The 20,799-nt window shown below is 48.4% G+C and overlaps 1 protein-coding gene across 1 annotated transcript in view; it reads right to left on the bottom strand.

Moving 5' to 3' along the window:
• Positions 1-20,799, bottom strand: part of LOC107121913 (fatty acid desaturase 1-like) — a 187,611-nt gene that overhangs the window by 145,059 nt on the left and 21,753 nt on the right. Inside the window, exons 2-6 of the mRNA XM_015424926.1 lie at positions 12,829-12,939; positions 12,314-12,511; positions 9,094-9,195; positions 7,410-7,538; positions 2,758-2,818 (exon numbers count right to left, since the gene is read on the bottom strand). Coding sequence (XP_015280412.1) covers positions 2,758-2,818; positions 7,410-7,538; positions 9,094-9,195; positions 12,314-12,511; positions 12,829-12,939 — 601 coding nt within the window. The remainder of the gene's footprint in view (positions 1-2,757; positions 2,819-7,409; positions 7,539-9,093; positions 9,196-12,313; positions 12,512-12,828; positions 12,940-20,799) is intronic.

Raw genomic sequence — 20,799 nt, 5'->3', positions numbered from 1 at the left:
CCGAAAAACAGTACATACATGTCAACTTCCTATAATTAAATTTACACCCAAACTGAAATGGATATTTTCTGTTAACTGCTTATTTCGTTAAATAATGTAAATATAATAATTATAATAATAATAATATCAATATAATAAATAATGTGATTTTAAAAGCCCTTTTTTGCTAGAATGTCAGTACTACCTCTTTGAAGTGCCAGCAGAATTTCACAACATGTGATAAGGTTGCCAGGCAGGGCCAGGTAACCAGCGGGAGGGAGGGCGTACCGGTGGTTGGGGCCCTTGCTGGTAATGACTTTGCCAGTGATGCACTAATGACACTCCCTGTGCAGCTGGAGGTGACATCAGCATGTTTCCAAGGGATGCTCAGACCACAGTGTCCCCGGCATCCCCTAATGATGTGCTGGCATCACTTCTAGGTGCATAGAGAGTGACACTGTGATGTCCCCCCCATTTCCTGCCATTTCCCCCTCTGCTGCCTGCTAACCGGTGGCAGGGAAGTGCCCAGTGGTGGCGGGGCATCCTCCACCCTGACTGGGGAAACGGCAGCCCTAATGTGTGATGTCGCACTGATGGAGCAGCTGCTAAGGAACTATTGTAGGTTCTTATCATAATGTAGTGGAGGCTACTTCTCTGGAAGTCCTCTTTCATCTTAACCTCACAGTAGGCCCACATGATAAACTGTAAGCACTACGCTATACCACACTAGTGCTTTACTGTGTCTTTGCTCCCTCTGATGCTTCCCCTACTTTCTTTGGGTTTTGGCCACCGATCAGATGTGATGTGACTGACACACAGTTGTGCCTGAGGTGTGCCTTGATTAGCTTCAACTTCCTGCTTGTGAGACAGCTAGTGTGGTGTGGCGAACAGAGTGTTGGATTAGAATCTGGGAGACCCAGGCTCAGATCCTCACTTTGCCATGGAAGCTTACTGAATGACCTTGGGCCAGTCACCTATTCTCAGCCTAACCTAAATCAGGAGGATAAAATGGAGAAGGAAAGAATGGTGTATGCCACTTTGGGTGCGATCAGACGAGCTGTTTGATCCATTGCCGTTGCTTCTCCCCAATGGATTTAACATGCACGCCCAGCCACATCTGGCTCCTGTTCCCCAGTCGTCAGGCCCCTGTGCTCACCCCCGACTTTCCTGACACCACAGAAAGTCCGGTATTTACGGATCCTACCAGTTTCACAGCACTTCTGCGGATGTCTGATTGCTCTCTTGCAGGGTGAAGCCTTTTGGGAAGTCAGACTGCTCACTTCTGGTTTTGCTACAATTTTTTTTAACCTTTTAGCAATGAGTGCATAAGCGGTTATTTGCCCCAGGCCTGTTTAAAAACGCTTATGCAAGCCCAGGAGTGAGTGGGCAAGGATGGGCAGGACGGCAAAGAGAGGCAAGATGGATGTGTGGGGTTGGAGTGGGAGGCCAGCAAGAAGGCAGTGGCGGCGGCGAGCTCAGTGCCATGGAGGAGCTGCTGGTGGCCATGGTGATCAGTGTGACGTCTGACCATGACTCTCCCGGTAAAAAAAAACCCAGACCAAATTAGAGGTGCAGCCAGACCTGTCTGATTGCAGCCTTTGAGTCCCCATTGGGGAGAAAGGTGAAGTGTAAATAATTGGGATAAAATTTATTTAAGTTTCATACTGGCCAGCAATAGCTTAAGCTTTGTTTGATTTGCCAACTGAAGTTGGGCACAGGCACGATGAAAGCAACCTCCCCCAAACTGAGTTTTCTAAACATGATGCAGAGGATTCTAAAACATTTTGCTGCATACCAGGGGTCATTTTGTAGAAAAAGAGGTGCAGGAGCTCATTAGCATAACTCATTAGCATAACTTATTTGCATACGCCACACCCCCTGACATCACCGGAAGTGTGTCAGAAGGCAACACCCACCGCTCAGGCTCCACTGGACTGTTTTGGATTGCTAGCTATTGGGGGGGGGGGGATGTGCTGATCTGTCCTCGCAGAGGAGGGAGAGCTTGTACCTGAATAAAACTTGGTCTTAAAGGTGCCACTGGACTGGGGGGGCTCTGCAGCTTACCTGGCTGCTTCTTGCTCTGACTGAGGGCTGCTGGGAGCAGGGGGTGGGGCTTGTTGCATGTGCCCGCCCCCTGGGCTCTTTACTGCCGGAGCTCTGCTCCTGTGCGCTCCTGAAGGAAATAAGCCCTGCTCCATACTGTAAATGCCGAGCCAAGTAATGAGAGAATCAAGACTTGTTGTCTCCTGCATGATAGCCTCCACCTGAATTGTGCCATTTAGTCTGCTTGTGTGGATGAGCTAGTCTTGTGCAAACCCCTGCACACCTAGTAAGTTTCCCCATATGAAAAAAAATCTCTGCAAGTAGAAAACTAGCACATAATTGGGGAAAGGCCTCTGTGCTCTTTTTAATCTTGCAGGGAGTCTTTCTTAAGTCGGTGGGCATTGTAACATATTTTTATATTGTTAGCAGGCTTGGTGTTAGAGACTGTAAGGACAAAAATCACTGTCTGTTGCTTTCCTATTGTACCTCTGAATGTGAGGAACACAGAGGAGGCCTCTGCTCATGATACAGTTGTTTTTTTTTTTAAACAACTGATTATGTATCAGACACAAACACTAAATGGCCTTTTCCCCTCCCCATCTCCAATGTACACATTAAGTAAGATTGATAAAACAAAGGTGAAGGATGATACCAGGGCATTGATAAAATCAATAATCTGAGAGGGTGAAACAGCAAGATGGTAGCAGGGTGTGTGAGAAAAGTGGAGATGCTCACTGATGAAGAAGTATTTGTGCTGATGATTGTAAGGCATGTACTTCTTCTTCTGCTTGCCCAGCTGTAAAAAAGAGGATTAAAAGTCATGAAGAAGTAACAACTAATCCATTGTTAATAATTTAACTGGGCCAGATTCAGTACAATGCCAATGGAAGGTGCTGGCAAGAAAGTATGTTTCCGACCTCTCCATTCCTTCAGCAGCTGCCTGTGAGGAATCCAGTGCGTTAGATATCCCATTATTCTACGAACAATGTTTCTCAGAGTACATTAGGCCCGTTGAATGTGCAATGTCCATGGTGCCAGGAGGGAGATGTAGGGTTGCCAATTATTCTCTGGCTCATAAACGCCACATGAGTCAGAGAAGAATTAGGGAGCTGTGAGGATCAGGTCTGGACAAAATGAACTATCTGCCAATAAGCTGAAAGTACCTACCATAGGCTACCCTGAACTCCGTTCCAAAGCAAACAAGTTGGAGGATGCGCACGTGCATGTGTGTCCCAGATTGCTAATCCTGCTAGTAGCTGGAGGTTCAATTTAGCTAGCACAGCAAACAACCATATCTTAAAGGCATTTGTCTTTTAAAGCCACCTAAACCAATGGTCATCTCCCCATCTCTGGTAAGAAATGCTATAAGTTAATGATGCACCATGTGAAAACTATGTAATCGAGAGGCTCCAAGGTCTAGAGTTATTGCAGAAACAAAAGCTCCCCCTTATTTGTAATTTCATAAATAATGACATATCAACCAACTTTTGAACATGAATTAAAAATATAAGTATATTAAAATTCAACAAAAATTAAACCATGGGGTTGCATCCCATGGAGGATCTCTGCAGATGGAAGGGAGCAATAGCTGCCAATTCCCCTTCCTGTGGCATACCTCTGACCTCCCCACCCATACTGTTCCTGGAAGTCCCCAGTCACCCCAAGAGAAGCATCTCAAAGGGACTGCAGTGAGACTGAGAAAGTGAGGAAGTCACTTTCCTTTCTGTTCATAGAAATTACTAGTGGATCTAAAGAACTAACTTACAACTGCTATTCCAGATTTTCCTCTAATGTATTTCTGTTTCAGCACAACATTCCATATTTCAGAAAAAGAATCAATAGAATGGATCTTTCAATCCAAAATATGCAAGAGTATTCATTATCATTATTAGCCAAACCTTTCTTGTCTGTCGTGAAGCAGGGCTTTTTTTTGTAGAAAAAGTCCAGCAGGAACTCATTAGCATAATAGGCCACACCCAACAGCAGAAACGTATTAGCAGATTAGGTCACACCCCTGACAGCACAGCTCATTAGCATATTAGGCCATACCCCCATTCATTCCCCTGGCTTGCCTGGGCGCCCCGCAGCTGGCCCTTGGACAGGCCGGGGAAGGCATGGGGAGGCATTTAAATGCCTCCCCGATCCTTCCAGCCCCCCCCGGCCTGCCCACCTTGGAGTCCCCGGGGGTGTGTGTCGCTCTCCAGGCCTTCTCCTCTATAGCCAGGCACGCAGAGGTTTTGGCTGTAGTGGGTGTAGCCAACTCTGAAGCCAGCCAGAACTCCGTTCCTGTGCGTTCCTGTCCAAAAATAGCCCTGTCGCGAAGTATAAGATTTTCCTAGTATTTTGCCAATAGAACATTAACAGTAAGCAGTACATTTTCCCATCCATCTTCTGCATCACACTGGCTTTTATCTCTACAAATTATTATATCCAACTTAGGCTTGCCAAGTCCAGTCTGGCAACCGGCGGGAGACCAGGGGGAGGGAACAGTGGGCAGGGGCTGACTTGACCACTTCCAGGAAAACCCTGGAAGTGATCTCATGCTTCTCTAGGAATCACCAGATTCCTACAAAGGACATCGGCCCTCTTTAGGAATCATCAGCAATTCCTAGGAGGTGTGATGCCGCTTCCAGGATTTCCCAGAAATGCATCATGCCATTGATCTGAGAGCCATTTTTAATTTTCTCTCCCATGGCTGCTTTGAACAGTGGCAGGAAGCAAGAGGCAGGGGATCCCCCATTCCCATCAGGAGACTGGCAACCCTAACCCAAGTATGTTTTCAATACATTTTCCAGGGCTCTTTTTGTAGCAGGAACTCCTTTGCATATTAGGCAACACACCCCTCCTGTAGCCAATCCTCCAAGAGCTTACAGAGCTCTTCGTACAGGGGCTACTGTAAGTTCTTGGAGGATTGGCTATATTAGGGGTGTGTCGCCTAATATGCAAAGGAGTTCCTAATCTTATTCTACCAAATGTGAAGGCACGTATTTTCAATTTATAGACCACATTCCCTACCACCGAAGTAACTCCTGAAGGAGCATCACAATCATAAAGTCAATATTGCATAGTCAGGGGTCATTTCGTAGAAAAAGAGCTAGGGGAACTCATTAGCGTAACTCATTAGCATATGCCACACCCCCTGACATCACCGGAAGTGTGTCATAAGGCCACACCCCCCGCGGTGGACCTGCAAGGCCGGCGGGAGTGCAAGGAAGCCCCGCGAAGGCCCTCCCTGGCCCCAGGCAGGCAGGGGTGGGGAGAGGCAGGGAGGAAGCAACTTACCCTCCCTCTTCTCCTGCCTCCTCCTGGCTGAATGAGGGCCGGAAGCGGGGTGGCCGGAAGCAGGGGGCGGGGCTTTGTCATGTGCCCCACCCCCATACCTCACCCGGGGGAACTGCGTTCCCCCGCGTTCCCCCCTGAAATGACCTCTGTGCATAGTACTAACAATAATAAAAACAATGAAACATCTAAAATCATCATAAATGAAGCTGAAAAAGCCTAAATGACACAAAATTGAATAATAAAGCAGTAAAATCCTCCAGCAGCAATAACCAACCCCTTAGTGAATAAGTAAAGTCTTCTGAACAGGGCCACATCAACTTCCAGAAATCCAGTAGTGAGATCACCCAATGTACCTCCAATTAGGAAGGCACTTTAAGAAGGTGGGTGCCACTATACAATGTCTAGGCTTGAGCATAGATATTTCTGAAACCCCTTCCGGGCAGGACATGTAACAATGCTTCCCATCATTCTCAAGGAACAAAGGAGTACACGTGGGAGGAGGCACTCCTTAATGTACACAGGCCCCAGGCATGTAAGGTTCTAAAGGTAAGAAGCTGGGCCCAGAAACTAACAGGAAACAAATGCTGCTGAGCCTGAGATGAGACCTTGGCTGATTCTGCACCCATCTGTTTCCCCGCAGTTTCCCCACAGCCACGTCAGGTAATAAATCTCCCCTCTACACTGCATGCTGCCTTCACTTTCTTTGTTCACCCGGTTTTATGGTGCCTTCTTCATAGATGTTTGGCCATTCAGGGGTGACTTCACAGTCAGTAAGGCGTTGCCCCAGCCAGGGTATCTGAATGTGGTTTTGAGCTGCACCTTTTCCTCAGTGCTGAGAAGATGTGGCGTGAATGCCGGATGCCGAATGGACCAATGTCAAGAGACATTTGCTGAAGCTCCAAGTCATCAAACCCAGCCTTATGTGGTGTGTGTTGCAATTAGGGTTACTGACCTCTAGATGGGGCCTGATGTTCTCCCCAAATTGCAACTCATCTCCAGACTGTTGAGGTCAGTTCTCCTGGAGAAAATAGTTGCTTTGGAGGGTGGACTGTATGGCCTCACATCCCCGCTGAGGTCCCACCCCTCCCCAAACTCAACCCTCCCTGGGCTCTACCCCCAAATCTTCAGGAATTTCCAACCTGGAATTGGCAACCCTGGTTACAATACCCTGTGCAAGAGGGTACCAAAGTGTGGATTACCAAAGCTGTATCCTTGTCTGGGAGGAGCAGTCACTGCCAGCTCACTAGCCTAAGCCCCTTAAAGCCCCACCACCACCACTACCGCTGCCTCACCTGGGGATTTGGTACTGTGCTGTATCGATACTGCTAAGATTCAAGAATAACAAGCAGAGCGTCAGGCTCCCTGTGCATTTTGCATTTTACAGCTCGCCTGTCATTGGGAGAGGAGGTTCCTCTCCCTCCCTTTGAAGTGCCCAGGGCTTGTCACCTTAGCGATGCCAAATGTCCTGGCTTCTCAAATACCTGTGATCCTGTTTCCCTTACTAGGTAAAGGCTAAGTGCCTAGGGGGGAAGGGGGGGGGGAAGCTGATGGTTAGTTCTGGTGGGCAAATACCGTGGGGTGATTGGGTCCTGATCTTTAGTGCCTTTACTTGAATCCACTATATCTACAAGCTTTTGCACGTTTAACTTCAGTCCTAACAATGCATGTGTCCAGGATGGTATCTATCAACTGTTTCAATAAAGTCAGCTTTCTACAGACTGGCTGGTGTTGAGAACTGATTTAACCAGGAACCTGACACGGAGTCACTCTTTGTGTCAACCAGGGACACTAGTGCCATTTCCTACTCTGAATAATCATTGGCATAATCCCACCCCCCACCAATGCTCCCTCTAAGCTGTGGAGTCCTGTGAGCAAAAATTCTAATTTGTGAGCTACTGGCATCAAAGTTGTGATCAAGCGATTTGGCTGCTGCATACATTCGTTTGCTCTGGAGCCCTCCTCCCTGAGCTAAGATAAAAATGTGTGACCCGGAGGCTAAAAAACTGTGAGCTAGCTCACACTAACTCAGCTTAGAGGGAACATTGCCCCCCAAACCCCCCCCCCCATCTCATTCAAACATTCCCGCAGATGCCATGACTTCTTACCTCTTCAGAAAGCGGTTTTCCTAAAGAAAAAATTGTGGGATGAATTTCAATATCTGGGTCTTTCAGGAAACAGTTGGGTTTGGCATGGTGCTGGGAATGGTGAAAAGACCACCAGTTGGCTGAAAGCCCCTGCAGACAAAGACAGGGGCAGAGAAATCAGGCCACAGCCACCTCCTTAGAAGTTTTACACTTCCTACTTATTCTGAAGAAATAAATCTGCTCATTCATTTATTAGGGGAGAAGCCAACAAAACAGTAAAACAAATTAATAGCAGCATAAAAATAATTGAAAAGGTCAACACAGGATGCATGGTCAGAGATTTTAAAAATGAAATGGATAAACTCCACCCTTAGACAAAAAAACAACAACCCCAAATCTTTTCCAGCATGGAAAAAGTGAACATACAGGCACTATAGGCGATGTGCAGCAAGTTCCACAGTGAGACACTACACAGAGAGGGGAAGGGGCTGTGGCTCAATGGAAGAGCCTCTGCTTTCCATACAGAAAGTTCCTAGTTCAGTCCCGGCATCTCCAATTGAAAGGAATAGGCAGTAGATGATGTGAAGGACTTCTGCCTGAGACCCCGGAGAGCTGCTGCCAGTCTGAGTGGACAATACTGACTTTGATGGACCAAGGCTCTGATTCAGTGTAAGGCAGCTTCATATGCGTTCAAGGCCATCTACTGGCCACATCCCCTTCAGGGGATGGCAGCACAAACACCAGGACCTCCATGGACAATCTTAATGGGTGACTCTCATATGAGAGTAGGGCATCCTTTAATTATCCTGATCTCAGGCTCTTCAAGGGCTTTACAGGTCATGACCAACAATTCTAATTATGCCTGGAAGTAAAGCAAGAGCCAGTGTAGTTCTTTCCTTTTTTAGAGATATCGATTGTAACTTGTAATCGTAATTTTATACCACATTTTATACCAACTGAAGCTTTCAACACCTTTCCAAAGGCAGCCTCACGTAAATTGTATTATATTAATCTAACCTGGATATGATGATCCCAGCATGGATAGTTGTGGCCAAATCACACTTCTCAAGGAAGGGTGGCAGCTATCAAAACTGCTGAAGTCAGGTAAAATTGTTCAATTGTGGGCATGTATACAACAGTATACTCCTGCCAACCTAGCAGTTCGAAAGCAAGAAATTGCAAGTAGATAAATAGGTACCACTTCGGTGCGAAGGTCACAGCGTTCCGTGCGCCTTGACGTTTAGTTATGCCAGCCACATGACCATGGAAATGTCTTCGGACAGCGCTGGCTCTTCGGCTTGGAAACGGAGATGAGCACCGCAACCCTAGAGTCGGACTCGACTGGCTTTCGAGCAAGGGAACCTTTACCTTTATACAACAGTACCCTATGTTGTGAATCTATTATTTTAGTGACAATGTTATTCTTATGAATCCCTTTCAAGTATATTTCATACTTCCTCTTTGGCCAGTGTTACAAAACACAACTAGATCCAGGTGGGGAAGCAGCAGAACAAAGACCCCCAGGTGGGGGTCTGAAGCAGCAGAACAAAGTTTGAGTTCAATGGTTCCTTTAAGACCAACAAAGAGTAATTCAAGGTGTGAGCTTTCGTGTGCATGCCTTGAATAACAGTTTGTTGCTCTTAAAGGTGCCCCCACTGGACTCAAACTTTGTTCTAAAACACAACTAGATTATCAATAAATTTACCTTTAGATGGCACATCACAAACTCATGAACAATGTGGTTCCATTTTATACTGCTGAAGACTGAGAGATGCCCCAAGTCATGCTGTAACCATCCTGCTTGAGACTTAAAAAGAGAGGTAATTCAGAAAACTTGGTATTAGCTACATCAAAATTAGGACATATCCCTTATTATTTATTTATTTATTTATTTATATTTATACCCTGCCCTCCCCGCGAGCGGGCTCAGGGCGGCTTACAACAAGGCACAAAGGGCATACAATATAAAATAGGTAAAACAGTTAAAATTCAGTTCCATCAGGATGCAAGAATAGAAAGATCCCAACGTCTTGCATACCAGAAGGGGAGGGCCAGGGCCATAGATAGATGTTACTCGGCCCTCTGGCGGTATCGCTCTATAGTGGAGCGGTGGTGGTACTGGCAGTGGCTGCTCTTACTCGAAAGCCTGGCGGAAGAGCTCCGTCTTACAGGCTCTACAGAACGGCAAAAGGTCCCGCAGGTTCCCGATCTCCTCCGGGAGCTCATTCCACCAGATAGGAGCCGCCACTGAAAAGGACCTGGCCCTCGTTGCTGCAAGCCTGGCCTCCTTGGGGCCCGAGGTCACCAAACGGTGTTGTGACCCCGACCGAAGTGCTCTCTGGGGCATATGTGGGGAAATGCGGTCCCTCAGGTATGTCAGATCCTGGCCATGTAGGGCTTTAAAGCACTTTGAAGCAAATCCAGTATGCTATAGGCAGCCAGTGCAGTGCTGTCAGTACAGGTCGGGTGTGTTCCCACCTAGGGGCGCCCACCAACAGTCTGGCCACAGCATTTTGCAACAGCTGCAGCTTCCGGATTTACGACAAAGGCAGCCCCATGTAGAGAGCGTTACAGTAGTCTAGCCTTGAGGTGACCGTCACATGGATCACTGTACCTAGGTCATTGCGGTTGAGGAAAGGAACCAGCTGCCGTACCAGCTGAAGATGATAAAAGGCCGATCTGGCAGTGGCTGCCACCTGGGCCTCCATCGTTGAGGTGGGGTCCAGGAGCACTCTCAGACTCCTAACCTCCGAAGCTGGCACCAAAGGTGCCCCGTCGAAGGTCGGAAGCGGAAGCCCCAACCCCGGTCCAGTCTGACTCAAGCACAGGACCTCCATCTTTGCCAGGTTTAGTTTCAGCCGGCTCAGCCTGAGCCATCCAGCCACCTTATCCAGAACAGCTGGTTGAAACACTCTAAACCCGGAATCGAAGACGCGCAAGGGACCTCGAGTTCGCTGTTTCAACTGTGGTGGGGAGGTCGTGGCGGAGCATCAAGACTTTATCCGAAAAATAGTTCGCAAAAGCCTCACAGCCAATATCCAATTCCCTACTATTTTGTCTGCCCTGTGGCAGAGCCGTCAGAGACCGAATTGTTCTAAATAATTGGGCTGGGCGTGAGCTTGTGGACACAACCCTGGCTGCATAGAAATCTCCCTTCGCAGCCTTGACTGCCATCTCATAGGATCTCATAAACGTCCTATAAGATGCTCTTGTAGCCTTGTTGCGGGCTCGGCGCCACCGTCTCTCTAACAGTCTTAGCTCTTGCTTCATCAGCCGCAGCCCCTGGGTATACCAGGGGGCCAGCCTAGAGCGAGGGTGCAGAGGGCGCCGGGGAGCGATCACGTCAATGGCCATGGAAAGTCAACTATGCCAGTCGTCCATGAGCTCATCCAACGAACCGCCAGGGGGCATAGGATCCCGCAGAACCAGTTGAAGCCACACTGGGTCCATCTGGCTCCGCGAGCGAGCTAAAATCCGCTCGCCGCCTATACAGGGTTGGGGTGGGACATTCACACGGGCCTTCAGGGCATAGTGGTCCGACCATGGCACTGCTTTCGCAGTGATCCGGTCCACTGTAATCCCCATCACGAAGATTAAATCGAGTGTGTGCCCAGCCTGATGCCTAGGGGCCGATACACATTGGGAGCGTCCCAGCGATGCCATGGACGTCACTAGGTCCATAGCCCGGCTAGAGGTTGCATCATCGGCATGGACGTTGAAGTCACCCAAGACTAAAAGCCTAGGGTGCTCCAGTGCCCAGCCTGATACGGCCTCCAGCAGGGACAGCAGACTACTGGCTTGCGCGTTAGGCGGACGGTACACCAGCCAGATTGCCAAACTCTCCTCGGCCTCCAGCACCAGACCAACACATTCTAAGCCCACAATCTCCAACGTAGGGAGAGCCCTGAAAGAGTAAGCCTCCCACACAAATATTGCCACTCCTCCCCCCGCCCCCTAGTCCGTGATTGGTGTAGGACCGAAAACCCCGGTGGGGCAAGCTGGGAGAGAGCTACAGTCTCCCCTTCCCACACCCAGGTCTCAGTCACGCACGCCAAGTCAGCCTGATGTTCTATGACAAAGTCCTGAAAGACTGTAGTCTTGTTGTTAATAGACCTGGCATTGCACAACACCAATGACGGAGGGGGGTTACTAATCCTAGTTTATGACTTGTTTATGACTTGAAGACAATGTTATGATATAACCATATATTGGTGTTGAGTTTCTGCTGACTTATGGTGACCCTGTAGGGTTTTCATTGCAAGAGACATTCAGAGGTGATTTTGCCATTGCCTGCCTCTGCATTGCAACCCTGGCTTTCCTTGGTGGTCCCCCATTCAAATACTAACCTGGGCCTACCCTGCTTAGCTTCCAAGATCTGATGAAACTGGGCTAGCCTGGACTATCCAAGTCCAGGCAAGAAGGTGTCAGGTCTCAGACGCAGTCACTCTCACCACACTCTTGTATCAGCAAGAATTGTTTATTGAGAAGTGAAACAGGTTCGAAGTGTAGACATGTTCTGTGTCAGAACTGACACCTGGGTGTCAGGACAGAACCTATACACTATGCAGGACATCCCCCCTACAGCACACTACCCATTCAGCCCGCCAAAGACCCAAACTTCTTTGGTACACTGCTCCCCACATCTGCTACTAGTCATTGCACTATCTAGGAATTCCCTGCACCCAAGGTCGAAGTGGGCGCTGAGATCATGCATTTCCCAGGCACTGCGTAAGCCAACACTCACACACTCACACACTCCCATCACCCCTCCCCTTTAGTCAGAAGGATAAACAGCCTAGAGAAGGAAAGAGAGAAGGAAAGAGAAGCAATTAACCCTTGAGTCCATGACAAGCGAGGCACGAGCTTAACAGAAGGATATACATCTGCCACTAAATAAATGTGCATAGACCACTTGGGAAAATTACCTGAGCAATCAGCAGCAGAGTTGTAGCAAAAATAAAAGTAGTCACAGATGTCCTGAAGTACCATAGGACAAACCACCCTGCAGCATCCAGCAGTAAGATGTGGAGAAGAATCACGAGGAAGTAAAATGGGTTTGGTTTCAGGAGTCCCATCTTCTCAACAGTGGACTGTAGCTCTCGGAAGTCCTCTACTAATAATTTCTGTGGAGAGATCCAATTTTGCAGGTTTTTCCCCCCCTGTGCCTTTAAATATGTCATGTAGCTGCCTTAGGATTCAGAGAATCACAGCATATGTATACCCTTTTCTAGGCTGGTCTTCGCAGCTGGGTTTAGGCCTTCCTTCCCAGTTAGAATTGCTGAAAATTGATATAGGCCATAGTCACATTAGAGGAAGCCTATAAAAGATACCGTTCTCATTCTTATATGGGAATCAGTTTTGTACAGCACTACACAGAGTTACTAGAAATTCTGCTTGGCTATAATTTTTCTTCCAGTTGTGAATTTTAAGGCACACTTACATTTTTGCTGGGCTCAAAACTGGGCTGATCTGGTGCCAGCTCCCCAATCACGAGTTGTTTCATGTGCTTCTTCACTGGAGTTTTATCAACGTGAAATGCTACAAAAGGATCCTAAAACAAAGAAAAACCAAAAGAGAAAAGGGAAAAAAGGACTCATGCCTAAGGAATAAAAGACAAAATTGTACACTAACATATTCCATGCAAAAACAGCATCCCAAAATGATAGAGTTGCCAGGTCCCCCCGGGGGGCGGGGAAGCCTCTGCTTGATAGACCCATTCCCCGCTGGCCCGGATAGGGTCCTGCCCCCAAAGTGTGAGACGTGCCCGGTGTGAATACGTCACTCGGAGATGACGTCATCACGTCAGGCACATTGCGGGGGGACGCTCTATCATTCGAGGGAAAACTCTATGGAGGCCCCACCTCCAACATGCCCGATGCGATGATGTGACTTCCGGGTTACGTAATCGCATCACGCGCGAGAAGCGTGCATGTAAGAAGACTCCTGGGAAGGTGCAGGACTCCCCCTGCTAAAAGGTAAATATGACTTGGCAACCCTACAAAATGACAATGTTGAGGATGACCTACACATTTATACTGTAATATAATATTAGATCCCTTTATTACTATCACTTGAATGGATGAAAATAGCTATACAAACAAGCATTTTAAAAACATTAAATACCATGTAAAACATCTCACTTTTTAATTGGTCCAGATTTTCATTTTTTAAAATTTAAAGAAACAGGGAACAGCAGTTGGGCTGGATTGATATTTATTTTTTTATTTATTTTTATTTATTATTAAATTTATATCCCGCCCTCCCCCGTAGGGCTCAGGGCGGCTCACATGGCAAGAAATCTTGCTGATAAAAACATCAAATAATTTAGTACAATTAAAACATAATATACAATTTAAAACCCTCTCCAACATTAAAATACTCAAACAACAATTCATCCATTCATCTATTCCAGAATCTCAGAGAGGACAACCACATCCACAAACCAGACATCCCCGGTAGGCATTTCATAATAGGTGTTAAAACAGATGTTTCTCTGGGTGTGGTATGGGTGTGGAAGGGAAAGCATGACTGAGACACAAAACATAAGAAGAGCCATGCTGGATCAGACCAAGGGCCCATCTAGTCCAGCTTTCTGTCTACACATTAGCCAACTAGCTGCATCCTCCCACCCATGCTCCCCAGCAAATGATATAAGGAGGCTCATATTGGAGAAAATAGATAGGGATGGGCATGAGCCGGGAAAATGTGGACTGGTTCATGGTTCGTGCAAGGTCTGCGGACCATGAACCATCATGAACTTTTTTACACTAGACGAACTGGTGGTAGAATGGACCGTTAGCATGCTAGAGACACCAAACTTGCTAGAGTTCTCCAGATGACTCTTCTCTACCTGACTGTTGGATCCCCAAGCATCGAGAATAAATCCACGTTTTAAAGAAAAGCAAAATTTATTTCAAAGCGTTGGAAAGACACTCAAACACGTTCTTTGTTAGAACTGACTACAAACGGTTAGGGCAAGCATAATAAAGGGATTTGAAACAGGTACAGAACCAATGGGTCACGTTCCCGCTGGCGGGTGAAAGGAAACGGTTGCGCGCTCATTCCCTGAGAACCAGGTTATCTCCAGACATAATACAGGTGCAGTTCCCAGGCTCTAAAAGCAACAAGCCAGCAATAAAGCGTACTCCCCCAATACATCCTCCAGTTGTTTGGCTTAGGCATTACAGCAGAGTAAAATACAGGCGCACAGACAGGGGGGGGGGGTTAGCAACTGTACAGAGATACAAGCAACACAGAACACCATGGCAGCTTGCTGACACTGACCTCCGCGTTTGGTGAGGAGTGGATTTATGGGGACTGAGTTACACCCCCAGAAAGTGCCCCCAGTGAAGTGTTTTCTGGGGATACAGGCTCAGGAGTGTATAGAATGGATCCTGTGAAAGCTAGAGACACCAGACTTACAGTGGGCCTTTGGGTGACTCTTCTTTACTTATCCTCCAAGTTTGGTTAGGATTGGATTTATGGGGTCCAAGTTATGACCCTTCAAATCTAGCAAAGAAGGTGCACCCATCCTCCATTGTCTTCAATGGAGGGGGAAACAGCCTCTCCCCAAAGGCAAGGGCAATAGAAGCCCAGAATCAATATCCCAGAGAATGTCTACAGTAGAAACTGAAGGTGGGGGGCATTTTTGCAAGTCCAGCAGAACCAGTGCCACTGTGGCAGTACAAAACTTACAGGACTAAGGTCAAGCCAGGAAAGTGCTTTTGGGGGAAATGTCAGGCACAGGTTCAAAAGTGTATAGAATGGACCCCTGCAAGCCACACACACCAAATGCACAGGCAACCTCACCCTGCTATGCACTCCTCTACAACCTCTCCAAGTTTGGGCAGATCACATTTCTGGGGTCTGTGTTATGGACCCCCCAAAAAGGTTTCCCCAGTGCTCTCTCTGGAAAAGACAGCTGCTGTTACAGGAGACTTTGGAATGGCTCAGGAACAAGCCAGGGACACCAAACTCACAGGGAAACTTCACCTGGGCAGACCCCCCCCCCCTCAGCCACACACTTGAAGCAAGCCAAGTATCCCCCTGTTGTGTCCGCTGACCGCCACCAGAGGCCAGCGCACACTCCGGAGCTTGAATCCGGAGTAACAATAGGGACTAGGCTCCTGGTCCCTCCCTTGGGGGACCAATGGGACCTTGGCGGGAGATTTAAACCTGCCAATGGGACCCAGAGGTGTGTCCCCTGGTTTGTATATAGTTGGCCAGCCGGCCATTGTTGTTAGTTTGTGTTGTGTTCCAGTAAACCATGCTGATCACTACATCAGTCTCGAGGTTTCATTCATGCATCTAACCCACTACACTTCACCCCCCCACACTAGCAGCCCCCCCCAAGCCTCCAAAGGGAGGTTCTGAAGGACAGAAAGGAATTTAAAGTGATCATGAGGTAGGTGTTGTGTTATCAGGTAGATGTTGTTGCATGAGGTATGTCCCGAGGGCGAACCCCCCCAAGGCTGGCCTCCGCCGCTCGGGACTTGGGAACCGCCGACCACCCCAGCCCTGACCTCAGCAGCACTCACCAAGGCCTGGAGCTGACCAGCCGCACTGACCTGACGAGATGCCTCCGAGGCACCCGGGCCGCACTGCAAGGGGGGGAGGCTCGGCTGCAGAGGGAGATGTCCCGGAAAGGGGGGAGGGCATGCCCTCAGCCCCGAGCTGCCTGGAGGGAGAGGGATGCGGGGCAAACACAGCTGCTGGGGGTGGAGAGAGGGAACTGGAAGGAGACCGCACCCCCAGCTCAGCATCGTATCCTAAGAAGGGAGGGCGGGGCCGGAGTGGTGGGTGGAACCTCGGGTGCAGCAGGTGTCACGGGGCAGGAATAAAAGGGGGAACAGGAACAGAGGCCGAGGAGGATGAGAAGGCACTGGCGGCACTAAGGGCGGGAGAGAGAGACGGAGCGGCCTGAATACGCCAAGGGAGAGCGGAGGGTGGTGACGTAACCTCCTCCCCTCCCGACTGTCTGAGGCCTCTGGGGTTCCCCTCTTCCACTCCCCGGGTGGCAGGTTGCGGTGGCTTATAGGTCGGAGCAGCAGGGGACCAGTGACAGCGACGAGGGGTCATCCAGCTCATGTGACAAGGTAAATCTTGGGTGAGGGAGCCCACCCCCACCTGGCAGTGGCAGCCATCCTCCCACCCAAGTGCCAAGGACGCAACTCACAGGCCGCATGCTGGATTACCGAGAGAGGAGCAGGAACAGGGGGACATGCAGGGGAACAACAGGAGGCCTCAATCTTACCCGGTGAGGTCCAGAGAGGCCCAGCAGACAGACCTTGAGGAAGGCCAACTCATCCATCCTGGCTGGGTCCAGGTGGAAGCGTTGAAATCTGAGAACGTCTCTCAGGTGGGAAAACACCCACTCGCTCTGAACACTGGTGGGAGGGCAGGAGAGGAGACACAAGGCTACGCCAGAGAGGTCGGGCCAGATGGCAGCCCTGCATGACCCGTGTTCCAGGGGATCGGTAGAGGCAGGCTCAGGGGACTCAGCAAGGTACTCCCTCACCATCTCCTCTGCCAAATCCTCCGCCATCACATGCCTGGCAGTACCGCCACTGCTGACCTCCCAGTTCACCACTGACAACCAGTAGTGAGGCTTCTCCCTGGTGGGGCTCTTTGAGGCAGAGGTGCTGAGCTGTGGCTCGCCCCCCCCAGAAGAGAAGAAGAAGAAGAAGAGATTGGATTTATACCCCCCCTTTACTACCCAAGGGCGTCTCAGAGCGGCTGACAAACTCCTTTCCCTTCCCCTCCCCACAACAGACACCCTGTGAGGTGGGGGGGGGGGTGAGGGAGCTCTGACAGAAACGGCTCTTTTTTCAAGAACAGCTCTTATCAGAACTAAGGCTTGCCCAAGGTCATCCAGCCAGGTGCAAGTGGAGGAGTGGGGAATCAAACCCGGTTCTCCCAGATTAGAGTCCACGCACTTAACTACTACACGAAACTGGTTCCCCAACCTCTTCCACCCACTTTTCCCTCTGGCCATGTCTGCTGGCGTGTAGCCTCTGCACTTCTTTGCAGAGCTCATACTTCCACGGCACAAGCTCTGCATTCCGGGGGGCAATGCTGTGTTTTATCCAGAGTACACAGATACAGGCCAGCTTGTATTCCCGTTCCTTGCAGATAGGATGTAACCTGGTGGTGATGCCCACCTGCAACCTCTGTGCCAAGGCCCTGACCTGTGGGAGAACAAGCATCTCCTCGGGGCCTGGCATCAGTGCAGAAGTCAGGACCTGGTCCAACCCTTGGATCAGGGAGATGACTTGTCCCAGGCTGACTGTATGGGTGCAGAACACATCGGTGGTGTCCTAGAAGGGCTTGAGGACATGCACCATTTGAGAGAGGATCAGCCAGTCATTAGAGCTGATGCTAAGCTCCTCTTTCCTGTGCAGGACGGTCATGAAGGAAATGACATCCTGTACCACATGCACCCGCTTCACCAAACACATAGTCGTGGTGTAGGTGAAATTCCAGTGGGAGGGTAAGTCCAGTGTGAGCCAGTGTTCAGCTTCATCCCCCTCCCTCCCCACCTCTTACACAGCAGACAGGCAGACTTGATTCTGCGCAAGAAGTTGGTGGCCGGGCAGTGACGGGTCTCAATCAAGGACTGCATCTCAAGGGTGGCCCTGACAGTGCCCCCCAATCACAGAGCATCCTTACCACCAAGTGAAGTCTATGCACCAGGTAGATGATGCCCTTGAGGTGCACAGCCTTCACCACTGCCAGCATGTTGGCATTAGTGTCCATGGCCATGCAGCCATGGACGATGTTGCCACCAGCCACCCACTCCCTCAGGTTACTCTGTATCGTGGCAGTGATGTTTTGTGCCGTGTGGTCTGCATCTATCCCCTGCGCATGGAGCAAAACCACTTCATAGCCCAGTGCCAGGACTGGCCCCTCCTGGGGCTCGGGCCATGCCTCAACAGTCCACCCAGAGAGGTCTTTCCGGTTGCCACCAGTGGGCAATCAGGGACAGGTAGCCATGCTGCTGGCTGCTGCAGAGGTCTAAATACAATATACAATACAAAATATCCACAAAGTGTAATTCAACAATAATCACATTCCACTTAGTAATCCATACATAAGAGAATCACAATATATAACCAAGCTTCCGGCTTTTGTCTCAATATCTGTTGTATAATGATTTTATTTTTAGGAACATAAGCTTTGAAAAGCAAAAAGAAAACTATACCAAAACAAAAGAGACAACACGCACTAAATGGTATACAAGAAATATTTTATTGAAATGATTTTCAATCTGTATTTCCTCCTACCCCGTTCTTATGAAATTTGTTGTAAATTTATCTTATAGCAAAATGATATGAATATGAATGAGACAACATATATTACATGCAGGAGAATTTACTTCTGAGGAAGTCTAGGATCGAAACGAAGGCAAAAGCCAGAAGCTTCGTTATATATTGTGATTCTCTTATGTATGAATTACTAAATGGAATGTGATTTTCTATGAATTTATGAATTTAAAGCACTTTATTGTTGAATTACACTATGTGGATATTTTGTATTGTATATTTAGTAATTTTTCAGTATAGTATCAATTGGGACCTCCATCTTTAATGGATTCAGTTTCAGTCTGCTCTGTTACAACCATCCAGCCACAGCTTGTAATGCCCCATCCAGGTTTTCTGGGGCAGATTCCATCAGTAAGTAGAGCAGGGTGTCATCCACATACAACCCAGCTCATACCTCCACATAATCTGGTTGAGGGGGCGCATATGGATATTAAATAACATTTTAGTGGGTGTCGCTGAGATACTTCTTCCCCCAAGCTCCACCATCTGTCCCCAACCTCGGAGAAAGGAGGCCAGCCATTGCATAGTGAGCCCCCATATCCCCACATCAGCAAGGTGGTGGGTCAACACAGCACAGTCAACCATATCGAATGCTGCTGACAGATCAAGGAGTATCAGCAGCGCCAATCCACCTTGATCAGATGTCTCCAAATGTCATCCACCAAGGTGACCAACACTGTTTCCATCCCATGGGCAGGGTAAAAACTGGACTGGAAGGGATCCAGGAGGTTAGCATCCTCCAAGAAAGCCTGGAGCTGTGTCACCACTGCCCTCTCAACCACATTATCCAGAACAGCAAGTTGGACACTGGGTGGTAGTTGTTGAGGACCATAGGGCCCAAAGATGGTTTTTAAAGAAGAGAGTAGACCACCACCTCCTTCAAACTCTCCAGAAATGTCCCTGTTGATAGGGATAGGTTGATAATTTCCCTCAGGGGGATCCACACTTCATCGCCGCAGGCTTTAACCAGCCATGATGCGCAGGGATCGAGGGGGCATGTGGTGGGTTTTACAGCTTCAAGGATATTGACAGCTTTATCTTGGTAGAGCAGACTGAAATGGTCCAACACTGGACCCAAAGATGGACAAGGGGCTTTCAGTTCTCTTATTGTATCAAGTGTGGTTGGAAGGTCATGGTGGAGCAGCAAGACTTTATCTGCAAAATGGCTCACAAATGCCTATGTCCAGTTTCCTAACATTTGCAGTGCCCTGAGGCAAAGTAGCTAGAGGCCGAATTATTCTAAATAATTGGACCAGGCGAGAGCTTGCAGACACAATGGATGCCATGTAGAAATCCTTCTTTGTGGGCTTCACTGCCAGACAGACAGACAACCTTTATTGGCATATCAAAGATAAAAGTACACTGAAATTTAGGAATACATAAAAAATGTGGCTGTCATACAAACAAACAGCAAGGAAAAAAAAACCACTGATCAGTTTATAGCAGGGATGGCGAACCTTTTAGAGACCGAGTGCCCAAACTGCGACCCAAAACCCACTTATTTATCGCAAAGTGCCAACACGGCAATTTAACCTGAATACTGAGGTTTTACTTTAGAAAAAACAACTCATACATTAACTTAAGATGATCCAAACAAAGTAAGGAAAGCAATCCCAAATGCTTTCATTAACTTAAAATTATTTGGCAGAGAATTCGACACTTTAATGATGGTCTGGGCCTGGCTGGGGCGATGGCACGCGTGCCCAGTGAGAGGGCTCTGAGTGCCACCTCTGGTTTAGAGTTTCCCTGATTTGAATTGCAGATTGAAGAAAACAGGCAGCATTAAAGATATAGACGAATTTTGCCCCGAGAGTAGCAACTGGACTTTGACACTCTCAGGGAGACCACGCCATGTAAAAAGAAAGGTGTCCAGAAATTTATCTTGGGTCTTAGTATAAAATGGACCATTTAAAAGAATGTGGGAAACGGATTCGATAGCACCCTGACTACAAGGGCATTGTCTAAATTCATAAGGGATTTTATGGCATCTTCCAGAGAAGATGGCTGATGGCAATGCGTTAAATCTGGCTAACATAAATACCCTTCTTTGATGGGGGTCGGTTAAAGAGCAAAAATAAGTAGTGGACCAG

The sequence above is a fragment of the Gekko japonicus genome, unplaced genomic scaffold (assembly GCF_001447785.1).
Source record: "Gekko japonicus isolate JY-2015 unplaced genomic scaffold, Gekko_japonicus_V1.1 scaffold1541, whole genome shotgun sequence".
Lineage (NCBI taxonomy): Eukaryota > Metazoa > Chordata > Lepidosauria > Squamata > Gekkonidae > Gekko > Gekko japonicus.
Note: the sequence above shows the minus strand (reverse complement) of the source record. Positions and strands in the feature narration are given on the sequence as shown.